At 39.7% G+C, this 21,984-nt stretch overlaps 1 protein-coding gene across 3 annotated transcripts in view; it reads right to left on the bottom strand.

The window, feature by feature from the left end:
* The window catches only part of LOC108710905 (ankyrin repeat and KH domain-containing protein 1), a 72,512-nt gene extending 58,089 nt beyond the window's left edge, over positions 1 to 14,423 (bottom strand). Inside the window, exons 1-4 of one of the 3 annotated variants that reach the window (XR_005966251.1) lie at positions 13,939 to 14,423; positions 6,402 to 6,555; positions 4,014 to 4,170; positions 1,166 to 1,313 (exon numbers count right to left, since the gene is read on the bottom strand). Coding sequence is in view for 2 of the 3 variants with exons in the window: in XM_018252109.2 (XP_018107598.1) it covers positions 1,166 to 1,313; positions 4,014 to 4,170; positions 6,402 to 6,555; positions 13,939 to 14,190 (711 nt within the window). In the remaining variant the exon portion in view is untranslated. The remainder of the gene's footprint in view (positions 1 to 1,165; positions 1,314 to 4,013; positions 4,171 to 6,401; positions 6,556 to 13,938) is intronic. The other 2 variants (XM_018252109.2, XM_018252108.2) reach the window with 2 other exon arrangements.
* Positions 14,424 to 21,984: the final 7,561 nt, after the last annotated feature.

Genomic DNA, 21,984 nt, shown 5'->3' with positions numbered 1-21,984 from the left:
AAAGTGAAAGTAATTGCCTGCCCCACCCCTATGCCTAAGGCATAGAGGAGGGGCAGGTAATGTATGATTGACAGCCGAGACTTGTAGAATAGTTTATAACTGGACTGGATATTTTAACAACAAAATTTATTTGGGTTTTATGGTTCATTTAAAAAGGACTTTTATTATACCGTTTTTTATGTCTTGGCGACAGGTCTGCTTTAAATCAACTAGAAAATCATGTAAACATTAAATAACCCCAAAAGGCTGGTTTTGCGTCCAATAAAGATGAATTATATATTAGTTTAGATCAAGTACAAACTACTGTTTAATTATTACAGTGAAGGAAAGTTTAAAAAAACTGGATTATTTGGAGAAAATGGAGTCTATGGGAGGCGGCCTTTTTGTAATTTGGAGCTTTCTGGATAAAGGGTTTTCGGATATAATTCATTGTTCAACACAAGTTCAGGCTTCGTGCTGAATATTCTTTTTCCAATTGCCAATTGTTTTAAGAAATATCTGAGTTTTTTTGCTATTTTTAACATTCGAATGTTAGCTTCTTATGAGCCACGCTGGGAGCAAATGGGTATTTTCAAATGACCAAACCACACACACAAGCCCACTGTGTAATAAACTACAGCTTATCTGAAAGGCTGACATGTTGCAGATAGGTGAGGAAAGAGAGGGACAAAGTAAAGGTAAAACACATAATACATTCAAGACTTGGTAATAGAATACAATGGATCTTTGATAAAGAGAATAGGCAGAGTTTTTCGGTTCTTTTAATTGCTCTTTTACAAAATAGACTTCCCTACAGGATTCATTTTAAAAACTGCATGGTGGTTTCACTTATAAGCTGCCTTTTTTTAAAAATGTGAATGCATTCATAATGACTATGTTAAGCTAAACATGCTGCAACTCAAATTCTGTTTTGGTTACAAAAATATTCTGTTAATTAGAATAAGTACACAAAAGTAATAAACTAAATTTTGTAACTATGACTAACTTGGTCTAATAATTTTATAATTAACATTTTTCTTCCTTTACAAGTAACAGGAAGACAATCTCTTCTCAACTGATCATATTGTTTTCTGCCAGCAGTGATTTTTAAAATAAATGTCAATTATAATTTTCTACACCAGACTTCTACCACATTATCACTGCAGTCTTAACCCGATCAACTTACTTGTGCCAGCTCATAATATCCAGCAGAACAGGCCAAGCAGAGAAGACTTTCTCCCTCCTCTGTGTGTTCATTTACACTTCTGCCTTCATCAAGCAGTTTACGAACAGCATTAACATCTCCATCGGAACAGGCTTCTGCTAGACTACGACTACGATCAAAATACAGAGTAATAAAAATTAGTAGTTCACATATGTTATATGCAGATTACATGAAGCAGGCAATTTAGCTTCATAAACTGAAACTAAACAAAGGAATTGTTCAGGGTAAAACTGGGTAAATAGATTGTATTTGCAAAAGAAAAAAAAATTCTAATTTAGTTAGTTAGCAAAAATGTAATGTATAAAGGCTGGAGTGACTGGATGTCTAACATAATAGAACACTACTTCCTGCTTTGCAGCTCACTTTGTTTCCACGGATTGGTTACCAGGCAGTAACCAATCAATCACTTGAGGGGGAAGGGGGATATGGGTCATAACTGTTGCTTTTTAATCTGAGCTGAATGCTAAGGATCAATTGCAAACTCACTGAACAGTTATGTTCCATGTGGTCTACTTCAAGTTGCTGACTAACTGAGAGTTAGAGAGCCGAAAAACAGGAAGTAGTGTTCTGGCTATTATGTTAGACATTCATTCACTCCAGTCTTTACATTACATTTTTGGCTAACTATATTGGAAGCATTTTTTATTTTGCACATACAATATATTTACCCAGTTTTTATTTGTACACTGAACTGTTCCTTTAAAGTGGGTGTTGAGGCCCTTGGCCAGTTTTGGGAACTCTTCCTGTACTGGAGTCAACACGTTTCATAACTTGCTGCGCTATATAAATATGATGATGACTTTGTGGGAGATCTATACCATGCCATCATTTAAGTCTAGTTCCCAGACCAAACATTATTTGTTCAGGCATTCATAGTTATAGGAAGATGTGTTGTATTAATGTTTCTAAATCTTTAAAACCATTTCTGCTCCATAACCTACACCTGCAGTGGAGGAAACATTGTTTTCATCAGAGGTGCTCATTAAGTGCAAAGAGCAAACACTATGGTCTGCAACACTTCTCGGCATTCACACGAGTCGTAAATAGTCACTCAAACTGATTTTGTGCCAGAACTTGGGTGTTCAAGGAGGGCCTCAGGAAAATCTATGCAGACCCGTCAAAGAGGACCACATCAATCTGAACCTGGGGAGTAACCCATAGCAACCAATCAGTGATCAGCATTTTTCAGCCGGCTTTGGGTAGAAAGTAAATGCCTTAAAGGTGAACTAAAGTTTAATGTTGTACATAATGTTTTTGGACTTCTGTACCAGCCCAAAGGAAGCACAGTCCTTTAGCAGTAAAGATCTGTCTGTCTCCAGAGATGCCCCAGTAGCTCCCCATCTTCTTTTCTGCTGATTCACTGCACATGCTCTGTGCTGCTGTCACTTACTGAGCTCGGGGACCCACACAAAATATACAGTACACATAGAATAGAGATGTCACAATATAAGGCTGATTAGTAATTAAATACAGATAATTACTACATAACAGCACAGAAACCAGTGCAGCTAGCATCAGAATTTAAAGGAGAATTCAACCCCTTTGGCGCTAAAATCCCTCCCTTGTGTTGCCCCCCCCTTCCCGACCTACCCCCCCCCCCCCGGGCAAATACCTCTAACTTGTTACTGACCGCTCCGTGCAGTTCCTCTCCTGTTGAGGTTACGGCAGCAATGTTCGGCAGCCGAAATCGGAAACTTTGTGACTTTCAGGGCGCATGCGCAGTAGACCCTTACCGGTAAATCCCTGTACTGCGCATACGCCACCAAATGCCGGCGAATACAGGAAAAAGAGCACACGGGCAAACATAGCTGCCGTGAACTCAACAGGAGAGGATCTGCACGGAGGGGTCAGTAACAAGCATTTGCCAGTAGGGAGATATGTTGGGGGGGAGGTCAACACAGGGGAGGGGGGTTGAATTCTCCTTTAATAATCAGCCTTGTAGCATCAGTTTATAATAGAGGATAACCTCATTTTTTGCTGGATAATTTGCGACAACCCCTAAGCTTAGCTTCTCAACAGCTGCTCAGAGCCCACTGAGCATGTGAGTGTCACAGAAACTTTCCAAGATGGTGACCCCCTGTGACAAGTTTGAAGTCCTGGATCATTGCTGCTATTGACAAGCTGAAACTTTAGGCTGGTGCAATAATTCAGTATATAAAGGAACAGTAACATCCAAAAAAAAAAAAATAAGTTTTTTAAAGTAATACAAATATAATGCAGTGTTGCCATGCACTGGTAAAACTACACAGCAGCTTGTTTATATGAACTGTAGTAGTGTTTCTGAAGCAAACAGATCAGTTTTACCAGTGCTGGGCAATAACAAATGATATTTTCATTACTTTTAAACACTCATTTTTGGTGTAACTGTTCCTTTAAAGACATAATGTAGCCATTCAAAATTTATGGGTAATAACTGCAAAAATACTGCACGCACATCAACCAATTTGGACCACACAGCGTGGCCTTATGGACCCAGGCAGTACAGTACCATATATGGATAGGAGCATCAGGCCACAACATTCTTTATCTAGAGCAGTGCTAAACAAAGGGTTTATTGCTCAGGATAAAATTCAAGTGAATGCCTTTATAGCAAAAAAGTCATGTAAAATTATAATTTGTTTAGTAAAGGAATACAAGAAACACTATATATTAATTATTTCCCCTTGAAAGCTGATAACTAGCAACATGAATGCCTTCCAAAGAATCAGCTTGAAGAGTGTTTTGGAAGGAATGGCCTAGATAGATTTAATGCCTGGTTAAGGATGTTAATTTTACAAAAGGATACAAATATTAACCCATAGGTGCATACTTGTCTACTTGTCCTGTGCTAAGAGTATTGTCCGCTCTCATCCGAGTTAGCGCAGCCGCAGCTTCATCCAAAGCACAGCTCACAGATGACGTCAATCTTCGAAGTACTTCAGGATCTGCAAAGGCTTTACCATCAGCAGTGGACAATTTACCAATTCCTTCCGTGTATGTTCAAATCAGGTTAGTATGAAAGAAACACAAGATGCACAAGACTTATTAAAACCTTCAACTGCATGCATGTTAGGATCCAATAATTACATACAAGGCATGCATATTTATACTGTAAAAGTCAAATCCACTCATAGTCTATACGTTTTTCCATTATACTGGTTTCTTAATGCAACATAAAAATATTAAATTACATAGAAGCGTTTTATAATGGGCTGCCTTAGTGGAGGCCTTCGAGCGTGTTTTTCCAAGAGACTCGTGGCCCCAAAATGCCTACGAATGCTATAGACATATTTGAATAATTTGTTATAAAAAAAAAAACAACCACAAACATAGACGTATGAAATGGTGGATAATAAGCACAGGCTATGGAAATCACAGAGCACTGTTCTAAACATAAAAAAATGTAAAACATTTTGTAGAACTGCTCTACCCTTAGGACTTCCACACAGTACACTGGACACTGCAGCTAAACTACTCAAAAATGAAATTTGAATTTCTAATCTAACTAAATTAACTATATTTTGAGGTCAACAATTACAATAGCATTCTCTTTTTTTCTCCCTAATTTATTAACGCAGAACCCACTTAAAGAGGGTGTTCACCTTACAAACACTTTTTCCATTTTGCACCCTGCAGGTTACCTGCTTTTTTGCGGGTAACCCGCGGGTACCTGACCCGCTGCAGGACTCTATCAGATAGTACACCAGAAAAAGACTCAGGAGCTTTCTTTCACCGTATTGGTTTTCTAATTTGACACATTAGTTGATACGTCTTATCTTTATGGCAACTGCTACAATTGATACAATAGTTGCAACCATTCAACAGAAACAGTCGAGAAATGTATCAACAAATTGTAATAAATTGTAACTTTTACAAGAGTCTGCTCCTGGATTATGGAGATGACAAACACCAGGAACGTAAAGGGATACTGTCATGGGGAAATTTTTTTTTTCAAAATGAATCAGTAAATAGTGCTGCTCCAGCAGAATTCTGCACTGAAATCCATTTCTCGAAAGAGCAAACTGATTTTTTTTTATATTCAGTTTTGAAATCTGACATGGGGCTAGACATATTGTCAATTTCCCAGCTGCCCCACACCATGTGACTTGTGCTCTGATAAACTTCAATCACTCTTTACTGCAAGTTGGAGTGGTATCACCCATGTCCCACTGAAACACATTAAGTTACATTGAGCAGCCTGCCAGAAAGCATTTCTCTCCTAAAGTGAAGGCACAAGTCACATGACATGGGGCACCTGGGAAATTGACAAAATGTCTAGCCCCATGTCAGATTTCAAAATTTAATATAAAAAAAATCTGTTTGTTCTTTTGAGAAATGGATTTCAGTGCAGAATTCTGCTGGAGCAGCACTATTAACTGATTCATTTTGAAAAAATTTTTTTCCCCATTACAGTATCCCTTTAAAGGGTAGGACTGGTGAGTTTCTGGGGAGACTCGGGATCATGATTTATGTATTAATACAGTTATATTGTTCAAGGTGAACATCCCCTAAGTGAAAAAAACTAGGTACATGAAGCCACAGTGCCAAAAATGTAAATCAAGCAGTTGCCATTGTGAATGCCACCATGCATTATAAACTCTAAACAAATTCATCTATGCAATTATCTTTAAAAAATAAATAAAAAAAAAAAAAAAACCTTAAAGGGGTAGTTCACCATGAACTTTTAGTATGTTACAGAACGGCCAACACAAACCAATTTACATTTATATTTTATCGTTTGTGAATTATTTGCCTTCTCTGATTCTTTCCATCTTTCAGTGGGGGTCACTGAACCCAGCAGCCAAAAAAAAAAAAAAATTATTGCTCAGTATGGGTATAGTTTTAATGTTATTGTTACTTATCATTCCATATAGGCCTCTCTGATTCATATTCAAGCCACTGTCTGGCTGCTAGGGTAATATGGACCAGGGCAACAAGATAGCTTTTAAAATTCCAAACTGGAGCTATATAATTAAAAACTACTAAATATAAAAAAGACCAATTGCAAATTATCTCACAATATCAGTCATACCAAAAGTTAATTTAAAGATGAGCAGCCCCTATTTTAAACCACTAAACAGGAACTGGTAAGTGTGTTATTTAACAATAGTCACCCTCAGGCACGACATTAGAATGAAAACTCAAAGGGCAGAAAAACATTTAAATTAGTGAATAATAAACAGATTACATCTTTTGCCGAACAAACAATAATAAATACCTGCAGCTTCTAATAATGCTTCTAGGCGTGCCTGTGTCTCCGGATCAACAGTTCTAAAGTCAGTTCCTTCAGCAGCAGTGGATAGGAAGAGTTCAGAAGCAGTTTTAAGCACTGGATTGTCCAAGTCCTCTTGGTCCAAAATAAACGACTCAACCTAATGTAAAATAAAAATGAAGACTGAGAACAAATGCAAGACATTTGTATGAATCGGAAGCAAAATGTTTTTACCTACTTTGTTAACAGTTATTAAACATCTCTCAAAACATATACATCCACCAAATTGAAAATGATTTTAAATATAAAAGTCAACAAAAGGCTGTACACAGTTGACCATAAACAGAAGTATTTGAAGAAGAGTAAGGGTGCAGAAGTGATCATCGGACTGTTGGTGCGCTCAACCTTTGTTCGGAGTAGCTTTCTATTTATTAGGAAAGTGTGGGGCAGTTATTTAGGTATCCTCCTTACCATACATGAGTGCTGTTCTTAGATCTACCAGGCAGCTGTTATCTTGTGTTAGGGAGCTGCTCAGGTCTGGAATGGGAGTCAAAACAGGCTCTGGCATTCCGATTACACAGAGGCCCAAATTGCCCCCCACCAGCCCACTAAATAACGACTTTGAATGGTAAGTTACTGCAGCCCCTCTGGCATTTGCCAGAACCCGCAGACTGCCAGTCCGGGCCTGGGGCTGCTATCTGGTTAACTTCCCATTGTTCTGTTAAGCTGCTGGGGGTGGGGAGGGGATTATATCAATTTGCAGTAAAGCAGCACAGAGTGAATATAGTTTATCAGAGCACAAGTCAGATGACATGGGGCAGCAGGGAAATTGACAATATGTCTAGCCCCATGTCAGATTTCAAAATGAAATATAAAAAAAAAATCTGTCTGCTATTTTAGAAACAGATTTTAGTGCAGAATTCTGCTGGAGCAGAAGCATTTTAAAAAAAACATGTTTTCCCATGACAGTATCCCTTTAAAGGCAGCTGTTAGAATTGATACAATAGTTGCCAATACTGCTGAAAAATGGATCAACTAAATGTTACAAAATTGTTACAGTTCAGAATCTGCACCTGAATTATCATTATCAGAAGACTGGGACATTAAACTTTAAACTTAGATTTTGAAAAAACAGTAAAAAATATATAAATAAAATGGAAAGTAACTGAAAAAAGTCTTTATTTCTGGTGAACATCAGTGCATCAGGGCATGGGCAGCTCAAAATTACAGAATCCACTATGAATTCTTTATTGTACCAGAGGTTGCTTGAGCATAAAAGGAGACCATCTGTCAGAAGATTGTGGCTCACCTAAAAGTACTTCCCACTGCTAAAGGACTTCTATCAATGCCGATATACTTTTGGTGAAAAGATGGGAAACGTGTGCCTGAAGTACCTCTTTTGCTAGCAGGAGTCCATTACGCAGGGGATTATCTATTCACTGGTGATCGAATTATCTAGCTTGCAAGGACCAAACATGGAGTAGTTTCTTCTAAGCAAACTTTCTTCTAAGCAAAACATGTGCCTAAAGTAACTCTTTTGCTAGCAGAAGTCCATTATGCAGTGGATTATCTATGCACTGGTGATCGAATTATCTAGCTTGCAAGGACCAAACATGGAGTAGTTTCTTCTAAGCAGGGCATAGCAATTCACTTCTGACAAATGGCTTACCTGATCTGTGTTCTTCTGTAAAAATACAGAACAGTCACTTGTTAAAGAGCCTTTAAAAGAACACTAAGGGGCTGCCAACTTGACCACATTGTTCTGCATTGCCTACAGGTTCCCTTAACAATCCTTGTAATAAAAAGCATCTAGCACTTCTATTTTAACAGCTGCCCAAACTGTATTCCAACAGAAGAAATGCAGATCTGGGCGGCCACTTTTCAGAAAAGCACGGAATCAAAATTAGCCAAATAACGGAGAACATCTAACCCCATGAAATAACAGAGCCAATGAGAGTGATTATTTCAGGAGCACTTTCAACAGTTGACCAACAATGCACCAAAGAAATGTGTTGTCAGGAAATAATATATAAAAATAAAGATATGACAAGACCTGGGACAAAAAGTAATTATACTATATGGGGTAAATATTTGGCACTTTGAACTGAACACTAAAACGGGGGGGGGGGGGGATCAGGGAGGCCAGCCTACAACATTAGATACTCAGCCTTCTGCTGACAAGTGGCACTAGCACTATTGAACAAATCAAGAAGGAATGGGAGATACGGTCAAGGAATATGACCAAATAAAATAACATAGAATCTGCTAAGGTACAATTAAGCAGCATTTTATTATATTTCTGATAATCCAAAACAAAGGAGCCCTAACTTGTTAACAATAAGATGTATCCTCTTTAAATCTCTCTGAATCTCCCCGAATATTTTCTGTGTGCTCATATTAGACTGTAAATCAAACTTCAGGATAAAGGCCAGGATTCTGTTTAGGTGTTTGGAGCTAATATTTGATTAATCTGGTATGGCACCAATAGGCTGAATGACTGTAATTCCAGTAAAATATTAAAAAGAAGGTATTACAACCTGAACCTGGCAATTATAGAAACATAAGATGTTATTTACCATAAATAATGATTTCCTCTGAGTCATAAGTTTACATACACCAAGTTGATTGTCTATTTAACCACACTTGAAGATACTAAAATGTGATGTAATGAAGCTTGTGATTGCCCAATTGTCTTAATTCTTGAATGGGAAAACACCCGTAACTGTATTTAGGGATCTGCTTGGAGAACCACAGATAAAGGTGGCCATACACGCACAGATATCGTATGGAACAACGGTTTTTTACAATATTTGGTGTGTGCATGGTGGTAGACAAGGCAAATGATATGGGCAAAAGGCTTGGACATCAGCTGTCTTGATGATCGGCCAAGAAAGAAAATTTTGATAAGGCATCTTTGAAGTTGCCCCAATGTCGGCAAGGGGATACTGCTGAATCATCAGATAGAGGAAGAATTCTACTGCTTCTACCTGCATATCTGATGATTCAGCTCTTAATGTTTGTAAAGAAAACAACTATATCTTTCCTGCGACTAATGGTTGCAAGGAAAGATCATAATTGTAATTTGTATGGCCAACTTTTTCCCAAAAAGTTGAAGGTCCCAAGAGCATCTGTACTAACAATTAAACAAAAAATGAGGCACAAACTGCATTGTTCCATGAATGAATAAACTTTGCTCCGGAAGGTTCAAATAAACCCCATAACAACAACAAAGGAACTGGTGGAGATGGAAACATTAGGTACTGAAGAATCAACACCCACCATTAAGAACGTACTTCATTGCGATGGCCTGAAAGGCAGTTGTACAAGTATAAACCCCCTACTATTAGGCATGCATTAAAAAAAAACCTGAAGTTTTTTGAAGTTTTAAGCTCCCCATAGACGCAACGATTCTTCTTGACGAACGACCAATCCTTCGAAATTATCGTGCGGTTAGTGGGATTCGAATGATCGTACATCTTACAATTTTTCGTCCGACATCTGTCAGGAAATTGATCGGCCAGGTCAAAAAATCTTTGTCGGTCCCAGTGCAATCTATCTATGTTTGCAGAGCCAAGCAGGCAGCTCCCCTTTGTTTTCCTGGCAAATTGGTCTTTTTAGTTGATGGTCAATTCGTACGATCGTTCTGAGAAGATCGTGATTTCACAATCAGGATCTGATCTTTTAAAAATCTCAACATCTATGGCCAGCTTTATCACCAAAACAAGACCTAAATCTCGCTGAAAATGTGTGAACTGAACTGAACAGAAACCAGTTTTGTCGATTGGAAAAAAGTTAAGAGTTGGAACATATTTAGCATAGGTGTATGTAAACTTTAGGACTCAACTGTAAGTAGTAATCAGCATGGCTTTATGAAGGACAGATCATAACAAACAAGTTTAATTGCTTTGTAAGAAACAGTAAGTAGGAACAGTGGGTCTGCAATTGAGGAGAATTTTGATACAGTGCCCTATAAAGGATTACTTTTTAAACAATGGTCTGTTGGTAATGCTGTTTCTGTTTCACAGGCAGAAAACTGGCTGAAGGATCATCTACAGAAGGTGGTTGTCCATGTCAGCAGAACATTCAGTACGATTACTCTCTGCTCTTTTATTTAATTTGTTTATTAATGGTTTGAGGGAGTGCACTGTGAGCAATGTATATATTTAGCGATGACACAAAGCTATGCAGGTCAATTTATTCTATCCAGTATGTTATCCTTGAAACATGAGATTCAATGTACGTAATATACGTAAAGTTATGCACCTAGGAAGTAAAAATATGCAAGACACAAGTCTTTTATGCGACTAAATTAGGCAAATTCATGATGGAAAAGGACATGGGGTTACTTGTAAATAGTAAAGTGAGCTGTAGCAAGCAATGTTAGTCAACAGCAGGAAAGTATTGTCCTGTATTAAAAGGAGTATAGATTCATAGAACGAGTAAGTCGTTCTTCCCTTTTACAAAGCAATGGTAAGGCCCCAACTATAGAAGATATGGGTTTTTTTCTAGTGATGGGCGAATTTATTCGTCAGGCATGGATTTTTCCACACTTCACCGACTGTGAATGTTTTGGAGAAAGTGTCGCGAAAAAAATTGTTGCACGTCAATTGGCAACACTTTAATGCTTTTGGACAAAGAGGCTGCATGTGTAAAAATTGTTGTGCGCATAAAAATTGTCTTGCGTCAAAATTATTCGAAGCCCATTGACTTCAATGTGTTTCACAAATTTTTTGCAGTTTCATGATTTTTTTTTAGTGCTCACTGGAAGAATCCCAGGCAGCTGCAGTTTACTCCTGATAGTTGCACCGGCCCGTGTGTCAGATCACTTGGGGTGTCTAACTTTTGGCACCCCCAAGTATAAAAGGACTTTCCTTCTCCATTAAGGGGAGATATGATGACAATGTATAAATATATAAGGGAACCATGAAGTAAACTCTGATATTATATTCACCAGTATATGAAGTGAGGGTATCCTTTCAGATTAGTTGGAGTGTTCATCTAAAGATTTGAAAAAGATTTATTTAATACAGTGTGAGCTCTGAAGTTATAGAATTCTCCCCACTAAGCTGTTGTACTGGAAGATAAATTATATGAACAGTTATTTCAAAGAGGCTGGCATGATGGCGAGAAAATCCAAAGTTGTTGATATTAGCTCTTAACACAAAGTTGATCCAGGGAATTGCCCTCTTGGGAGTCAGAAAGGAATTATTCCTCTTCTGGAGCAAATTGGAGAGGCTAAAGATATGTTTTTCTTTTCTCTGGATCAACTAGCAGTTAGGCAGGTTTCACGTCAGACACTTGAGGGACATGGTGGTAAAACATTTAAATCCCACAAGAGCCAGAAAGTGCAAGAGAAGGCAATTTTCATTGCGAACAACATTCAAATGTTTTATTGCTGCAGACATCAATACAAATGTTTTTTTGGCGTTGTTTCTGGGTCAGGAGCCACTTTGGAGGTTCCTGCAATGCTGATCCCCAAGTGCTTACTTTTACTGCGCCAGAGGGGATCTGTGGGGGGCACAATTGTGCTCTCTTGCACTAGAAGAGCTGAATTTCTGGTTTAAAAAAAAAAACAAAAAACAATTTGGCTCTTAAAGTTACCAATAGCTGCTTTTTGCAGCCCCTGGTAACTTGTTCGGCGCTGCCACCTGAGGTGAGTTTTTCAACAGCCAAGCTCCTGTCAATACCCACACTGAAGGACATTAAAGAGATAGTGACAGGTTCCAGGTTTTAAACAGTGTGTGTCACTATGCTTCCTCCCGCTAAAATCCTGCCGCCCTAGGCCCGGGCCTTTCCACAAATCTGAGCCTGCTCACCAACCCTTTTGGATGTTGCTTCCAGTGGCAACAAATCAAATGCTTATTTTTGGATTCCTGGCTTGGAGGCAAGTTTTGGTTGCATAAAAACCCTATGTACAGCCAATAAGTACCCAATAAGTGCAATGATTTTGCAAACCCCCTTTTCATGCTTTTTTGGTGCTCCCCAACTCTTTTAATGTCTGCATGTGGCTCATGGGAGAAAAAAAAAAAAAAAAAGGTTGGGGACCCCAGTACAGACCATGTATTAGCATAGTATTTAATGGGAAATGGCTATGATTTAATGGGAAATGGCTATGACACCTCTTTGTACCTGTATTGATTGTGATGTTTGTTACTCCATATATTTTATATATGTAATTCATGTGATGTAGTTGTATAATCACATTTACTTTACAGTGCTACGCAATATGTTGGCGCTATATAAATACATGTTAATAATAATAATAATAATAATAATAATAATAATAATTTAATGGGAAATGGCTATGATTTAATGGGAAAAGGCCATCATTAGGGATGGGCGATTTTGACCCGTTCTGTTTCGCCAAGAATTCGCCGCCAGCAAAATGTTGTCGACGGCCATTATAGTCTATGGGCGTCGAAATATTTTTGTCGCACGGCGAAATATTTTTTCTGTCTATGGACGTCATTTTCGCGGAAAAACAAGTCGAAAAAAATTTGCCTATCCCTAGCCATCATTTAATGGGAAATGGCTAGGGTTTAAGGGGAAAAGGCCAGGGGTTTAAGGGGAAAAGGCCAAGGGCTTAAGGGGAAAAGGCCAAGGGCTTAAGGGGAAAAGGCCAAGGGTTTACGGGGAAACGGCCAAGGGTTTACGGGGAAACGGCCAAGGGTTTACGGGGAAACGGCCAAGGGTTTACGGGGAAACGGCCAAGGGTTTACGGGGAAACGGCCAAGGGTTTACGGGGAAACGGCCAAGGGTTTACGGGGAAACGGCCAAGGGTTTACGGGGAAATGGCTAGGATTTAACGGGAAAAGCCTAGGATTTACGAGGAAATGGCTAGGATTTAACGGGAACGGCACTCCTGCTTATGGGACCAGCCCAGTGTTGGCTCAACACTGTAACATTCCCTCCTACAACAATAAAGAAATGGAAATATATAATTAAGCCAACACCAACGTGTGTGCCATGATGCTCACTCCCAGGCTGGATGTGGTTCCCATACAATCACTTTTACAGCATCTTTTTTTTTCCCCCCTCCTACTTCCTGTCAAGAAAGGAATGTGCTTTCCATTAGAATGCAGGCGTCTGTTCATAGCAAAAGTGAATCCACCTCATCTTCCCCCTAGAATTCTCTTGCCTGCTGCTGTTTGGAGTTGCAGTTCAGCACCTGGCTTAGGCCACAGGGCAAGACGTTTGTGTGGGACATGGAGTCCCCGGATCAGTCAGTGGCTTAGTAAATGTCGGCTGTTGTTACCACAATAATAATCATGTACTTGTGTTGTTTTTGCCCCATATGGAGGTAGCGGAGGGGAGTCGTAGCCTGGGTGTGTAAAGCGCACAACCTGATCTACTTTCTGTCGCCATGTGAGAGCCAACTGGGAGTTTCTAAAATAGAACTGGGCTGCAGGCGGCACAGGCCGAAGGGAGAGGGCCCAGGAGTGTCATGAGACTGCTGCCCCCTCACTCACACACACACTGCAACTCCGGCTCGGCTGCACTAACTCACAGGCCACTTTTGGCACTTTATCGCCTACGAACTTACCTCAGACACTTCGTCGTCGTCACTGCCAGAGCCAGTTCCGGAGGAGAGCACAGCGGCAGCGGCAGCCAACCTGAAATCCAGTCTCTCGTTCCCAGTCGACGAGCCCCCGAACAGACGAACCTTGGCAGCGGCGGAGAGTCCGACGCCGGCTTCACTTCCGAGTCCCGTCACTGGCGAGCGCGGAGTTACCGAGTCGATCTCATCCTCAAAGCCTTCCGTGAGCATGTCCGTCCCGGTCACAGCATTCTGCATAGCTTCCGTCACGCGTGTACACAAGGCTGAGACCTGAAACGAGGAGCCTTGAAACTTGTATCCGCGCTTACTGTGACGACTTCCAAAACATGAACTTCTCAAAACCAGACATCTGAAGTCGTTGAAAAAATAAGCAAAGCAACCCGTTTCCTAGCCATTAACTTCTTGTAAACTATCTTGCTTTTGCGCAACGTCCGCCCACAAATATATATTTCTTTATACTATTGGTGGGAAGGAGTCGAAGCTGCTCTCTGGTTGGTGCGTCTTGCCGTCAGTTACGCGACGTCAAGCGTATTTTCTGTCAAGCTGCGTTGGCCGAACACGCAGGTTTCGGTCACCGCCCCTCTCCGTGAAAAGCTGACCGCTCAATGGCCTCTCTTACTGTCAGTCACATGACACATACAGTTAATTTGCTCTGGGACTGTTTTATTGAGGATATAATACGATGGGAATTAGCGCTCGCGAAGAATTTAATATGTGCTGAAGCAAGGGACACGTAAGCTCATGGTTATATGTCTTTAATAAGACTCTCGCTTGGCATGACGTAAAGTTAGATTGGCACCTGTCAGGTGTCAGTGACTTGTTCCCAGCAGCAGCAGCAGTAGCAGCTCACATGACCAAATAGGGGGAAGAGGAAATGTTATTTGCACCCGTGCCTGCTGCTGCTGGCAATGAGCATTGATAGCAAGTTAATCCTTTGCTAAATTGCGTTAGAAATAAAATTCTGCAGGGCCAGGAAGGAAGGCGGCCTGTACCATCTGAAATGCTATAAATATAGTGGAGAGGAAGTAAGTGACATTGAATGAGGGATCATACCACTATTTTCCTTGATCATTTATTAAAAATATTATTTATAATAGATCTTGTCACATACATTGACAAAAAAATTGACGCTTCCCTTAAAGCATACCTCCCAACGTTTTGGAAATAGAAAGAGGGACGAAAAGATTTGTCGAACAAAAGCGCGGCGACCATTTTGACCACGCCCGTTTGCGTGGCCACACCTCCTAATTACCATGTTCATTTTTACAAAATATGGCGGGTTATGAAAATGTGAACACATCTCTGTGGTTTTTATGTAGGGTTGCAGCAAATCGATTGTTTGGGATTCGGCCGAATCCTTGGTTGAATACCGAACCGAATCCTAATTTGCATATGGAAAGGAGAAAGTGGGAAAAAAAATCTTCTTTTGTGACGAAAAGTCACATAATTTCCCTACCTGCCCCTAATTTACATATGCAAATTACGATTCGGTTCGGTCAGGCACAAGGATTCGCCCTTATCCAAATCCTGCAAAAAAAGTCGAATCCTGGATTCGGTGCATCCCTATTTTTATGTGTTATACAGTTTTACTAATGAAGGTGAATTGCCCTTTTAGATGCTAGTCAAAGTTTCCCCAAGAGACTTGCTTATCTTAAATTGTTACATTTGTTTCTTTGCTTATATTAAATTTACATTTTGTTTCTTTGTTTAGCTTAAATTGTTACATTGGTTTCTTTGCTTATCTTAAATTGTTACATAGGTTTCGTTGCGTATCCTAAATTGTTACATTGGTTTATTTGCTTATCTTAAATTATTACCTTGGTTTCTTTGCTTATCCTAAATTGACACATTTGTCACTTTGTTTAACTTAAATTGTTACAATTGTTTCTTTGCTTATCTTAAATTTCTACAAAATTATTCTGGGCTCTCTGCCAAAAGCCAATTAAGTTTTAGAAATTGTGTATATTTTCTTGGCTGTTCAGTGCAGAGATCAAAGAGAACGTTGAGATATTTTAGTAACAGTCCGGGACTGCGGGTTGAGCTGTCAAAATCCGTGCTGTCCCACAAAAACAGGACAGTTGCTTAAAGTATGCTTAAAGGTTAAAGGAGAATTCAACCCCAAACTTAAAATAAACTTAAACTTAAAAACTACATCATAAAATCCCTTTAAGGACAGCTTCCCAGCATTAACAAGTCTATCCTGTAATATAATTTAATAAAAAATAGCACAATAATCTCTGTATGTAAGATAACAGCACGATGGCTGACATAGTGCTGGGAATCCGCATACTCATTTGTTGATTATCTTGCATCTGTAATTAAGTTTTTGATCAGTAGAATTCTCATAGGTGAATTGGTTTCCATGTGTAATTACGTTTTATCTCAACTTCTATTATTAGAGGGTGCAGTGGGACACCTTTATGGTTGGCTATAGTGTCCCTTTAATATAAGTCATTCTCTTACTTTTAACTATTATTTTTTTAACTATTATTTATTTACTGGTTATCAAAAACTTGCAGGAATTATCTGATTTGTCTACCCATGTAAAGTAATGTCAGAACATGTAGGCATTCAGCATGAAGTATGTGCAGTTCAATATGCTTGCGCAGTCATGTGATAGTCTGGGTGTTTTTGCCTCTCAATGATGACACGTTTATTACATTTAGGCTTATTTGTCATTGATGTCTTATCTGACCCCCAGTTGTCTGACCCCCAACATTAGAGTGCATTTAAGTTGTGATGGCAGGGGTCAACAGACTAATGTCACACTTGGAGTTTTCTTCAAGGATGGAGAAAACACAAAAACTGTCCGATTCTGTCTCTGGCTGCTGTCAGTGATATTAACAGAATTTATCTGTCACTTGTAATATAGGGCGGATTTCAGCCTGAATATGGGCACTTGGGAGTTTTAGGAGTGCAATCTACACCGTGCAGTGTGCAGGGGGACTTTGGAAAAAGCTCAGGTGTCATAATGGTCAGGTGTTTGTTGATTGTATGTAAATGGCCCAGAGAGTTTAGTTGAGCAGCAATAAAATATTTCTGGGTATAAGGGACAGGGAGAATGCCTAGCTTTTGTTGTCACATATTAGGGACCATAGCTGAACTTGGCCGCAGTCAGTGGCACAAAAGTAAAAGTTAAATCACTTGGTAGGTGCCAAATATATTCAACCCGTTGGTAATCGCTTATCTGATACTCGTGCCAGCTTCAGACTGGAGCACTGGGGGGCTCACTGGGGCTGCAACACCAATGGCCCTCCTGGCAGACACCATGGGCCCCATCCTGACTGCCAAACTTTCTTCCCCTCTGTGCACATACGCACGTGCGCGTCGCACCTTGTTCCGGTAATCTTATTTTTTTCAGGGAGCGGATTGGGGGAGCAGGTCTGGGCCAGAGGGGCCCACCGGGTTTTTTCCCCCAGTGTCCCAGCCCACTCCGACCCTGCTTCGTGCCAGTGATCCCGTTAGCAGAAAACTGTACCAGCCCAGATGCATCACTAAGCGATCCTCTTCTTCCGCTTCTTTTTTCGTCAATGACTCTGGACTGATGCATGCCTAGTAGAGTGAAAAAGCTTGGCTCTACAGTGTATGCACCTGGCTTGACGAAGGAGGGATTAGATCATTCCATGGTGCTCTTTCAGAAGAGGAACTGAACATTTTGCACCCCCTAGTGGTTTTTTTTAAGATACTTTCTCTAATATGCTCTCCTTGCACTTCAGTTGCAAACACACCAGTTTCACCAGTGCAGGCCAACAGTACACTTCTGGGGTACCTAGGGCCAATATTAACCACTCCCCCTTTTTAAAACCACACCCACTTTAAACCACACCCACATTAGCAGAAGAACTTTTAAGACCATGTCCTCATTAATAGTGATAGCACACAGTCCAGATTTTGACAGCTCAGCCCGCAGTCCCGGATTGTTACTGAAATGTCTTTATTTTCTCTTTGATCTCCACACAGATGCCAAAAAAAGACACAACGTTTCTGAAACTTAATTAAATAAGAGGCTTTTTGGCAGAGAGCCCAGAATACTCAGCACCTGCACTGAGATATATTTGTAACTATTTAAGATAAGCTAAGATACAATTGTGACTATTTAAGATAAGCAGGGCTCTTTGAGAACTGAGACTTTCAGCTTAAAGGGCAATTCACCTTTAATAGCAAAACTGTAATGACAGATAAAACATGGCACTTGTGTTATATAACATTATTCACCATAAGTGAATATTGCGATTTAAAATCAAAATAAAGTAGCAAACGTTTAATGGTGCAGTGAGATATTTGGGACTTTGGATTTAGAATCGTTGAAGGTCAGACCTGCAATATGGAAAGTTAAACAACAGGTGAATTACATTGGGGAGGGAAGATTCTTCAGTAAAGAATCCATAATACTATATTAAGAAAGCACAAGTTAAGATCTCCAGGTTGCATCTGTAAGAAGCGGGTGACACCTTGCGCTACTGTAGGACAGCAGTATGATTTCTGCAAAGAACGATGGTGATAGATGAGTTGAGTAAAAAATGGTGACTATACTTGGTCAGGAATTGCAGAAAGCCAGCAAAGGGCCTAATTCATGTGGGATACAGGTTTCCAAGTAGGAACACATCTTTATTGTGTACTGTGTTCTTACTGAAGAATTCCTCAGATGTCCCATGAATAAAAACATGTTGGTAAGTGCAAATGATAAACATGGTCTAGAATGGCACAAGTCTATCTGTTTTTGGATGTTGCCAATACTGGTAGCAGCCTCACAGTAGTAAAGCATCTAATATTCCTGCAGAATGTATCATCCTTGTAGGAGAAGCTAGACGTTCTGGCAATCTGGGCATATAAGAGTCAGATGAGGTCTAATGCAGTTGAATGTTAAGCCTTTGCAGTGTTTACAAAATACAATAAAAGGGGAATGGGGTAGTTGGTTGTATTTGAAAAAAATAAAAAATAACATTAAGAGGAAGGGGAATTTGTAAAAAAAAAAAAAAAAAAATTCTCTAGGGCAAGTACAAGCTGCTAAGATTGGTGCAAAATGTACCTTTATTCACAAAGATACCTGAGCATATACTCACCAATGAATCCATTCAGACTGCTCTATCAGTTACAAACTGTTAGGTACATGTTTGCAAGAAACCCCGGAATTAGCAGAATACTTGACTTGCCAGTAATACTAGGGTTCACTTAGCAGGTTAATTCTACATACACAATGACTGCAAGTGACACTATTCACAAACACAAATGTTGTTATAAAAATGTGTGCTGTAATCTGCTTGCAAAAAAGAATAATTGCATTATGGTTAGTAAACAAAAAAAATGGCAATTTGCATCCAGATATTGCAGTTTGCACATAGTGCTGCATTCATAGATGAGCCCTGAATGATTATTATTACACATTTCAAGAGGACACAAAGGCATCCATTGAAATCGAAAGGAATTTACCAGTTACAGTTCAGAAAGGATTTTTTTCCCTTTACATTGAAGAAGTGGAATCATCTTCCCAAAGTGGTTGTAGTAGATTAAAAAACATGGTCACATGGGTTTTCAGCAAATAAGAGGTTGCTGATATTTGTGTGTGTGTATATGTCAGAATAAGAGACACTAGTATTTAGTCCTAACGACAGGGTGTTGGAAAGAGCATAGAGAGCTACAGTGATTCAGCAGGGTCACGTGGCTGTCTGTCAGTAGAAAGAATTACTATTCAGAAGGCAGTTACTGAAATACAGATCAGCTCATGGAAGCAGTGACCGGGAACAGACTGCAACTCTTCACAGCAGCATCTGTGGCAATGGCTGATGGATAAACAGACACCATGTGGGGAGAGACTGAGAAGGAAGGAAACCAAGTCAAGCTCTATTGGGTCAGCCAGTGCAAAAACTAGATAAGTACTGTACATCAAGGAGGTACCCTGCTGCATGCCTGCATTTAAAAAGGCCCTTCTCTAGAAACATCTGTTCATTTGAGCCATGCCCAAATAAAAGATACATTAGAAGAATTGTAGATATGTACAAAGCTGGAAAACTATTTCTAAAGCCCTGGGTGTTTATATATCCTCTTTCCAAAAGTCCTCTACAAATTGGAAAAATTCAGTACTATTCCAACCCCCTTAGAAATGGACATCCTTGAAAACTCACTGCAAGAGCTGTAATCATCATCATCATTTATTTATATAGCGTGGCAAAATACACAGTGCTTTACCTTTCTTATAACAAACAGGAAAAAAATGGTGGATAACAAACAAGGGTTACAAAGTACAATTGGAGTAGAGGGCCCATACAAATTATAGTTACTAAACTAAAGGTTAGGGTACAATTGAGACATTAGGATTTTAGAAACTATTTTGTGATTTACAATACAGCCATGATTGATTAATTAAGGTACATTGAATAAGCTTTCTTAAACAGGTGGGTCTTTAAGGAGCGCTTGAAAGTTTGGAAAGAAGGAGAAGGAGATAGTTTGAGGCTGAGAGTTCCAGAGAAAAGCAGAAGCCAGAGAGAAGTCTTGTAGACGAGAATGGGAAGAAGTGATAAGAAAAGAAGTAAGGCAAAGTTCAGAAGCAGAGCGAAGGTTGCGTGAAGGAGAGTATTTGGAGATTAGAGGTGAAATATAGGGAGGGGCTTCATTGTTAAGGGCCTTGAATGTGAGTGTTAGTAATTTGAATTTGATTCTAGAGGAGATTGGGAGCCAGTGAAGGGACATACATATGGGAGCAGCTGATGTTGAGCGGTGAGATAGATGAATGAGCCTAGCAGCCGCATTTAGAACAGATTGGAGATGTGAAAGGCGACTTGTTGGGATACCTGCGAGGAGTAGGCTGCAGTAATCAAGGTGGGAGATGATAAGAGACTGAATAAGTGTTATGGTTGGTTCTGAACTGAGATATGGTCATATTCGGGCAATTTTGCGCAATTTAATATGACAAGATTTTGTGGGTGTTTGGATGTGTGGTGAAAAAGACAGATGCGAGTCTAGTATAACTCCTAGACAGTGTGCCTGTGTGGTGGAATGAATGGTGGTGTTTACTGGGAGTGATATCTGAGGGATAGGGGAAGATCTTGGAGGAAATATAATGACTTTGAAAGGTTCAGTTTCAGGCGGCGCTGTGACATCCAGGAGGAGACAGCAGAGAGACAGTCTGTGACTTGGGAAAGGACAGAATTAAAAAGATCAGGAGTAGACAAGTAGAGTTGGGTGTCATCAGCATAAAGGTGATACTAAAGTCCAAACGACTGAATACGTTTTCCTAGCGAAGTTGTATAGCGCAAGAACAGCAGGGGGCCTAGAACAGAGCCTTGAGGAACTCCAACAGAGAGAGGGAATGTAGTAGAAGTAGAGTTAGAGAAGGCAACTTTAAAGGAATGGTCAGACAAATAAGATGTAAACCATTAAAGAGCAGTGTCACGAATGCCAGCTGAGTATAGAATGTCTAGGAGGAGTGGGTGGTCAACTGCTGCAGAGAGATCTCGAAGGGCATAAAAAGGACCAGAGGTAACGGCAAAGTCCCTGCAGCAATCGTTACAATCTTTGCCCACTGTAAGAACATCTCTGAACAAAAATGGTGATAATGGAAAGACACCACAGAGCAAAACATCCACCAAAGAGCAACCCATTCATCCCAAAAAAGACACAGTGTTGCAAATCCTATATGGGTCATCGCTAAAAAAGTTCAGGGAAAAAAGTATAATGAAAAAGGGGAAATAATGTTTTATAGTGTAGTATTATTTGTAATGTTGTAGTTTCACAACTTCATATATTCCCAGAAATCACCTGAGGTGCAGTTACCCTTTAACAATCACCACATTTGACTGTTGGATCGGTACTTACAAACGTTTAACTATTAAAATACACTCATCAAAAATTGCTGAAGTGTATCTGCTAGATGTTGCTTCTTGCCTGTACACAGACAATCCAGTCTTCACTGCATGGTATATAAAGTGCTATATAAAGTTCGCCACACCTTTTTGAATTTCATCTGGTGGCCAGTCTTTTCAAAGTTAAACCTTTGTAAGTACCCATCTAACACTCACATTTGGTGATTGTTAA

The sequence above is a fragment of the Xenopus laevis genome, chromosome 3L (assembly GCF_017654675.1).
Source record: "Xenopus laevis strain J_2021 chromosome 3L, Xenopus_laevis_v10.1, whole genome shotgun sequence".
Taxonomy (NCBI): Eukaryota; Metazoa; Chordata; class Amphibia; order Anura; family Pipidae; genus Xenopus; species Xenopus laevis.
Note: the sequence above shows the minus strand (reverse complement) of the source record. Positions and strands in the feature narration are given on the sequence as shown.